At 39.6% G+C, this 9,271-nt stretch overlaps 1 protein-coding gene across 1 annotated transcript; it reads left to right on the forward strand.

Moving 5' to 3' along the window:
• Nucleotides 1-508: 508 nt before the first annotated feature.
• On the forward strand, nucleotides 509-4,920 carry pcdh20 (protocadherin 20). Its single transcript, XM_079857795.1, has 2 exons — nucleotides 509-741; nucleotides 1,732-4,920. The coding sequence occupies exons 1-2, from the start codon at nucleotides 691-693 to the stop codon at nucleotides 4,327-4,329; spliced, it is 2,649 nt and encodes an 882-aa protein (XP_079713921.1). The 5' UTR covers nucleotides 509-690; the 3' UTR covers nucleotides 4,330-4,920.
• Nucleotides 4,921-9,271: the final 4,351 nt, after the last annotated feature.

A 9,271-nucleotide genomic window follows, 5' to 3' on the forward strand; every position in this document is an offset into this window, starting at 1 on the left:
TATGGTGTGCTCTTAAAAATATGAAATATTGTGGTGCGCTCTTAAAAATACTGATCTGAAGAACCTAATGAAACATCAAAACTTTTTACTCTCTAAAGTAAAAAAAAAATATTACCGCAAGAACCCTTTACAGTCAAAAAGGTTCTTTAGCATTCTATGCAGAATAATTTACTTTATCAGTGAACACTATAATCATACACATCATATTTATGATTGTTAGCAGCTGCTTTATCCAGTGACTTACATATGAGGAAAAGCACAAGTAATTTACATCAAATGATTATATTATATTATATTATATTATATTATATTATAATGTTAAATGATTTCCAAAGTGTTGAAAAGATAATCTACATTCCTGTCATGCTGGTGTTTTCCTAACCACAAAATAATAAATCATTCAGAGTTCAGACTAAAACTATTCCAAACGTAAAAAAAAAAAAAATGATTTGACATGCAAATTGTTCTTCCTAGACGGCCCCCCTCCTCCCACGCTGATTGGTCGCGCCGGAGCTCATTAGCATGCGGTGGGCGTGCCGGAGTGTATCGGTCAGATGAATGAGTAGAGCGCGTCAGTCGCGCATCGGGCAGCGAGCGAGGAATCAGCCGCTCACAGGCGCTCATAATGCGGCTGTTACTGTGAACTCATCCCGCTCCCGTTCCCTGTGACGCCAACACTGAACGGGAAACATGTGGAACACTAACAGAGGAACATGCCTTCGCAGCAAAACAGAGTTATGGGTAAGTTTCTTACATTCATGGAAAACTGAATTATCATGACATCAAATTCTCTTTATAGTATCTTTGATATTTTTTAATAATATCTTTAATTCAGGATTTTTATATAATCCAAATGCATCCTAATACTTATATAAATTCTAAATGTATATGAATCAAAGTCTAATAAATTTTTAAACGGATGTTAGGATTTTGGATTATATATATATATATATATATATATCTTTAATCCAAGATTTTTTATATAATCCAAATTCATCCTAATACTTATATCAATTTTATATGTATATGAATCAAAGTCTAATAAGCATTTTGATGGATTTTTATAAAGATTTGTGTGTGTGTGTGTGTGTGTGTGTGTGAGAGAGAGAGAGAGAGAGAGAGAGTGAGAGAGAGAGAGAGAGAGAGAGAGAGAGAGTGAGTGAGTGAGTGAGTGAGTGAGTGAGTGAGTGAGTGTGTGTGTGTGTGTGTGTGTGTGTGTGTGTGTGTGTGTGTGTGAGAGAGAAAGAGAGAGTGAGAAAAAGCACAAGCATTTTACATCAAATGATTATATTATATTATATTATATTATATTATATTATATTTTTTGAATGTGTGTGTGTGAGAGAGTGAGTGAGTGAGTGTGTGTGTGTGTGTGTGTGTGAGAAAGTGTGTGTGTGGGAGAGACTGTTACCACCACTGTCATGACCAAGTTAATCAAACTGAGAGAAAGATTCTAGAAGCCTTGAACACAGTTTCAAAGAGATTTATATAACAATATTCTTCCTGTAGTAAAATAACTATAGAAATTATGTTTATCATGGTAAATAATTGGGTAAATATTCATATATTAGTGTGGACCTTGATTAGTCCAACCCTCTCCACATAAAATGTCAAACTGTGCCTAATGCATAATTAATCTGCATTGCTTTTTTAATTATTATGTATTCCATTTGATTTTAAAGTGATGTTTTTTTACTTACATACTAAACCCTTTTTGTTGTTTATTTTTAGGGTTTGTTCATTCTCCTCTTGTACACCGCTCCTCTCTCCTGCTCTTCAAACTTCAGTCACCTCATCTATAAGATAAAAGAAGGATTATCTAAAGGGACACTCATTGGGTCTATCGCTGCGGACTTAAACTTGGGTCTTTCCAGTGATCCCTCCCGCTCGTTCAGTCTGGAGCAGAAGACGAGCAGCCAGCAGTACGTGACTCTGAACAACACGACCGGGGAGCTTTTCACGTCAGCCGTGGAGATCGACAGAGAGACTCTGTGCGCCGAGTCCCACGAGGGCCAAGGCTGCGCGATCTTCCTAGACGTGCTAATCCTTCCTCAGCAATACTTTCAGCTGGTTAAGATCAAAATCATAATCGAGGATGTCAACGACAACCGTCCGCATTTCCCCGTTGACGAAATCAGGGTTTCCGTCCCTGAAAACGCTCCTGTTAACGCCAGGTTCGCAGTTGAGCAATCAGCAGTGGATCCAGACATCGGGATTCACAGTGTTCAAACGTACTGGCTTGTTAACGACTATGGGTTTTTCACGTTAGACGTAGAGGAGAACGAAGGCGGAGAGCTGACGCCGTTCCTCATAATAACCGAGAATCTTGATAGAGAAACCCAAGCGGAGTACGTGACTGATATTATCGCCGAGGACGGAGGAACTCCGCCACTTTTAGGGACTGCCACTCTGAGGATTATCATTACTGACGTCAACGACAACTGCCCTAAGTTTACAGAGTCACAATTGAACGTTACCCTTTACGGGAATGCCACTAAAGGCATGCAACTGGCTCGTCTGCAAGCCCACGACCCAGACGAGGGGGAAAACGCCTTAATCACGTATTCCTTCAGCGAACGGGTCACCCAAGAAAGCAGAAACCTGTTTCATTTGGATACGATCACTGGAGTTCTTAAGCTAGCTGGGAAGATAGACAACAACACCGGAAAGCTCTACAAACTAACCGTACTGGCTAATGGGCCGACGTGTATTCCAGAAGTCGCAACGGTTACCGTTCATGTTATCCGACAGCTTTCCGGACCTCCGGCTGTTGTGCCACGTTACATCGCTTTCGAGAAAGACGGTGTTGTCAGTCTAAGTGAATCAGAGCCACCGTTTTCACCAATTGCTTTTTTTACCATCAAAAACACCGAGCCACAATTGAAGATAGAGTGTTTTCTAGAAACCACAGGTCCATTTCGGCTCGTACCTTACGAGCGCTTTAAAAACGAGTACCTGCTTGAGACCACCGAACCACTGGATTATGAGCAGCAACAGGATTATGAATTGGTCGTTGTGGTTCGTAATGCTCACGGATTAGTAGTTAATACCGTGGTTAAGGTCCATGTGTTGGACGTTAACGACAACGCTCCGGTTTTCAAGCAATCCTTCGTTGAGATCACAGTGGAGGAGAACAACCCACCCAACACATTCCTCGTTCAGCTTCAGGCGACCGACGCGGACAGTGAAAGCAGAGGTCAGGTTTATTATCTACTCGGTGCCGACGCTCCCACCATTTTTGCCTTGGATAAGTCAACCGGGGTTTTGTCGGTGTCCACTTCTCTTGACCGCGAGGAAAAGGAGACGTACCGATTCATGGTGCGAGCCGTCGACCGTGGGACACCGAGAAGAGAGTCAATCGCCACTGTGATTATAACCGTGCGGGATCGCAACGACAACAGCCCTCGGTTTATCAACAAGGACTTTACTTTCTTCGTGCCGGAGAACTTTCCAGGATTCGGGGAGATTGGCGTGCTTACGGTTACGGATGCGGATGCTGGGGAAAACGGCTGGGTGGCGTTGTCAATCCTAAACGGGAGTGACATCTTCGTGATTGACACCGGACGAGGCGCGTTACGCGCCAAAACCCCTTTGGATCGGGAACAGCAGGGAACGTACTATGTGTGGATCGAGGCTATCGATGGAGGCGAACCGGCTCTTTCTTGCATCACAATGGTGACCGTTCTCCTCCTAGATGTGAACGATAACCCTCCCACTGTTCTTTTCCCTCAGTCCAACCAATCGTTCATGCTGGTGCTTCCCAACACGCTTCCAGGAACGTCGATAACGGAGGTCTATGCGGTGGACCGGGACACGGGAATGAATGCTGTTATCGCTTACAGCATCATCAAGAGAACTGACGGAGAACCGGGATCGTTTGATATCGACCCGTACACGGGAAACATCACCTTGAGGAAAGCCTTGAACAATCGAGGTCTTTACAGTTTGTGGGTCAAAGTGAGGGATCACGGCCAACCAGAACTGTACTCTACTGTGCTCGTCAACCTGTTTGTGAATGAAACGGTTAGCAATGAGACGCTCATTCAAAGCTTGTTGCCCAGAGCGGTAGATATCAATCATGGTGAGGATCCTCCGGTTAAGGAAGGGAGGGAAGGAGAACGAGTGCCAAATCCGTGTAGCGAGTTGATGATGGTATTGCTTGCGCTTACGGTGACTTGCCTCGGACTGTTTCTGACCGTCGTGTCATTGGTGACGTTTATCTGCTGCAAGAAAAGAAAGACGAAAAAGAAGAGGTCAGAAATTGAGATTCCTTTAAAACTCAACCATGAAATGGTGGACAAGATCCCAATGGAGATTTCAAACATATGACACTTGCCTGCTCAGCAAAAGACTGCCCAAACTATTCTGTTTACAATGTGTTTTGTGCATCTCTTAAGAAGTGAAGATATATTGTATATATTGTGCATACAGTATGTTTTATAACTATGATGAAATCTATAAATATATATATTGAGAAGATCGCTGCAAAATATAACGATTTTGCTCTTTGCATTTGCTGCCCAACATGCTTTTAATGTATCTTACAACGGTGCCCTCAGCAGTGTGTTGTGTCAAATTGTCAAAGCTCTTTTATATGCCTGTCTTTGCATTAATCTACAGGAACGTCGTTCTCCCAATGGTTCCCGTTCAGATGTGATGCTCCTCATGTTTGTCATCACCATGAGAAATGAATGCCACGTTGATTTCTCAGTGATTTGCAGAAGTTGTGTTTTCTGTAGGATACTAGTCTGGTGTGCAATGAATCTCTTGAGCCCCAAAATGTCTTGGTTTCTCCAACTGGTTTGTGATGAATTCTTAAACGTTTGTGCACTTTTTTCAAAGAAGCTAATGCAGCATTTCTCCGATCTTGTTTCTCTGATGTGCAAGCAAAGAATTCATGAACATTAAAGTGCTTTATTTTCTTATTAATAGCTTGGATATGATGTTTTTTCATGTATTAGCAACTAAACTGGTGGTGTTTTTTTTATTTGTTATTATTGCATGACTTGCATTAACTGCTCAAAACATGAATCAACTGGAACGCATAAATATGCACAGTCAATTTATCAAGATATTGTTCTTGGGGAATCTAAATCATTATGCGAATTCAAAGAGCATATCAATGTTTGATTTGATCTCTTCTACACTGTTTACAAGTTGAAGTGCCCCTATCTTGAAATGTCTACACATAGCATTGAATTTTTCTTAGTAAGAGATAAAATCCGAAGGGTTATCGAGAAAACGTCTTATCAGAAGCCAAGCCACAAACTTGTTTACACAAATTCTGCTGTTATCAAAATGCAACACAGACCTGTATTGCATAAGTCATCAAAACATGAGTTATACGAGTATCACTTATAATTCCGAGTCTTTTTGTTGTGGAGTGATTGGCATCTCGGTCTGTCCTTGTTTAATCTCCCTCTTTGTGTCGGACCAATGGGATGTTTTCTCCAGTGTCCCGACCCATCGCAGAGGTCAGATCAGGAGTGTGTGTTTAGCTTGTCATCACCAGTGGAACACCATTCAGCTCTCTAAAAAACAGCCATGGCCACACGCCACTTCTATTATTCCAAAAACCAGTTCGGTTTCATTTTTCCCTTTCTCTCTCTGGAACTCTCTGAAACACTCACAATGGAAAGCAGTCATTTAAAACCACGAGAAGCCGGAGGACAGATAATGTATCGAGGCTTTGCGGTGCACAGGTTGCGTGTAGGGCCTGTCACCTGAGGTCAGGTTCACCGCTTAAGCTGCTTACTTCACCAGCAACGTGTGTTTAGAAACCAGCAGGAGACTTTTTCATCTGCGGGTCAAGATCAAGCATCTTATAGTGCATAAATCGGTGGTGATAGCAATGCCAATGTCATGGGTTCGGGATTTTTATATAATATATTCCCCAAATATATTGTAGGTTGCTTCAGATGCATGCATTTGGCAAATGCATAGATGCAAATGCATTACATTCATTGAAAAAAAAAATATTTTCACTAGTAATGATTTTCTTTGTATTTTTGTCTTAAAAATATCTAAACATTCTTAAATCAAGATCCAATTACTTCTTGTTTTATGAAAAATGTATCAAGTTTATGCTTAAAACAAGAACAAATATCTGCCAATGCAGTCAGAAAAATAATGTAGTTTTATCTTTGAATTAAGTTGATTTTTCTGACCCCAATGGAAGACATTATTAGTTGCAACTCGCTTAATTTTTTTTCAGAAAACAAGACTTAATATGTCTGAAGTCATTTTGCATTTCAAGTAAATGATGATGAATCTTGATTTAAGAATGTTTAGATATTTGTACTGAAAAAAAAATACTTATAAGAAAAAAATATTTGCAGGGTGAAAAATCTTTAAGTAGAAGTTTAAATATCTTGAAAAACACTACAATAATCTCCATTTATTTACAACTTCGAATTGTTTTTTTACAGGGCAGCATTATAACCAAACCTAAGCGAGTGCTCACATTGGCCGTGATTTAAAGTGACTGATCATTCATGTTTAATGAGAGTTGACGAATTGAGTTGACTAGAGTGTGAGCAACTATTGGCTCATTTGCACAAAGTTAAACTCAGATTATTCCAGGTCATTATTCCAGTCCATTTCAAAGTAAACTCTCAAAGCAATATTTTGATGACTGAGTTCAGCCATAGAAACAGTATAAAGAGCAGTTTAAACAGCTTTGATTATAAAAGGAACATTCGAGTTCTGTCATATTACGCCACTTGCAGAAGAACCAAGTGCATGTGCAAAACTCAACATCATGATGCTATGCGTTTGCTAAGGCGATCTGAGTGTTTTTAGTGTGTTTTTAGGTGATTACATCTATGCATTCAGTAGACGCTTTTATCCAAAGTGACTTACATTGCATTCAAGGTATACATTTGATTACGCATTTCCAGGGAATCTAACCTAAGATCTTGCATCTCAAATCAAGTCTCTAGATTCAAGTCATGATTCAGTTGCATCTATTTTTGTGCATTTTATGGTCTACCAAGTGAAGTGAATTAGTTAGAAAAGTCGCCGCAGGATTTGATGTTTGCAGCACAAACTGAAGTTTAATAGCGTTAAAGTTTTGTTTAAATCACCTAAATATGAGCAACAATTATGCTTTATTTAGCAAACACCACAGCGCTGATTCAATAAATACATCTAAATGCATTAAAACAAAATTATTCTCTAATACACTGTAAAAAAGTTGCTGCCTTCAATTTTTCACTGTAAAGAGTGTTTAGTTCCCACTTAATTAATAATTTTAAGGCAACGGGTTTACTAAATTTTTAAGTAAATAAACTTAATGCTTAATTGAAAAAATTAAGTTATGTGAACTTGACAATTCCACATTACTTAATTTTTTTTTTTGATTAAGCATGAAGTTTGTTTACTTAATAATTTTAAGGTAACAGGTGTCCTCAATTCAAGTTAAGTCAACTGATCACTTTTACAGTGTACAACTTGGATTTTTAAGTCATTTCAACTTAAATTACATTAAACTGACAAAAAAAATTAGTTGAATCTTGTATAACTTATAAAAAAAAGTTATAAATTGCTTAACTTATTTTGATGAGTATGAGCAATATAAAAACATGTTGTCATAACTTATTGATCATATAATTTTTTACAGTGTAGACGTACACTAGAAATGCATATTATGCAAGAGGACAGCCTCTCCTTTTCTGTTATTCAATATGTTCACTATGATGGGGTACGGTCGGGTCACATTTAATCTGAGCTTGATTACTTATGTCACTCTATAAGTATGTGTGTATGTTCTCACTCCTCCAGTGTACAATCGGCTTTCCTCTCCGCTTTCCCACCTGGCCAGACAAGTGTGTGTGTGTGTCTCACGGTGCCCGACCGAGACCAATACAAACAGAACATTAGCCTGGAGACGAAGGGCCTGATTGCGTGTGGTGATGATGGAGAACCTGTGAGAGACGCACAACAAACAGCCTCTGATTAATAAAACACACTTTATCCCGTCCTGCTCCAGCTCTCGCTCTGATTGCTGCTTCAAATGAAATGTGCGGATACCAAAAAAGGCTGTTGAAAATCTAACTCAGGTTCTGTTGTCCATTGGGCTTATAGTGTTTAAAGCACAATTACTATCATTTTTCTTGTTAAAAATGAGTCGAGTTGGTATGCTTGTATCATTTTCTCCAATCTTGGCACTGAGCTTCCCGAAAACCTGACCAACATGTTTCTGAAGACTCTTGACACTGTTAACCATTCCACATAACACGATAACCATCTACTTTGCAGATGAAAGGTGATCCAAATTGACTCATTGCCTCTGACTCAAGCGAGCAACCGCAGATTTTACTTTACAGATTATGAGGTGCGACGATTCTGCCACAATTCAAAACACAGTCAAATGCGTCTGCAAAGTGGAAATGAAGGTCGGGAAAGTTGGCAGGGTTGCCAGGTCTGCGTAACAAAACCAGCTCAATGTGGTCAAAACAAAAGTTGATCAAAATCAGCCCTATCCCAAATATTAAAACTCAAAATATGCCTCCCATACCTAAAATATGCATGCACTTTCTGCATTACACACAATTCACTGTATATTAGTCCTCACAAAACACATCATCTAGCACAGTTCATTGTTAGAATGTAACATCTCAATGTATTTTTCCCTTGAAAAAGCTTGAATGTAACTCGACACCCTTCCCTCATTTAGTATGCGCGGTTCTATGAATATGCAAATGAGCCCCGCCTCCACTCACTCACTCAGCTCAGAGATCCACTCGTTGACGATCACACGTTGATCTGATTGGTTACAAGGTCGTTTATGACGTCAGAAACACCGGAGAAAATACTCAGCAATGGTGTTGACTTATGAATTTACACATGGTTTGTTTTAAAGCATATTAAAAACACCACATGGACATATAAACAACTTTATAAATACTTGATTTTCAACACAGGGGGACTTTAGAAGTTGCCCAATTATGCGGGAATAACACGGACTTACTTGGCAACCCTGGTGAATCACGTTCCAAAAAGAACATTAAGAAAGTCATTCTTTTACATGTTTAAACACCTGTGTTGCTTTCTTGCTCATTACTGTCAGTTTGCGTATATTAACATGTAAAAGTGTAAGGTGCAAACACAGGAAATGACATCGCCCTGACCTCATAACGCACCCAATCCTCTGATGTCTGCTCTGCTTTTCTTGGCTCTGTCGGGTCAGACACGGGGAACTGCAAACAGCCTTGTTATTATTTCATTACATTTCATCTACTGATGTTTTTATAGAGCAGATATGTGATGG

This window comes from Squalius cephalus (assembly GCF_949319135.1).
Source record: "Squalius cephalus genome assembly, chromosome: 22".
NCBI lineage: Eukaryota > Metazoa > Chordata > Actinopteri > Cypriniformes > Leuciscidae > Squalius > Squalius cephalus.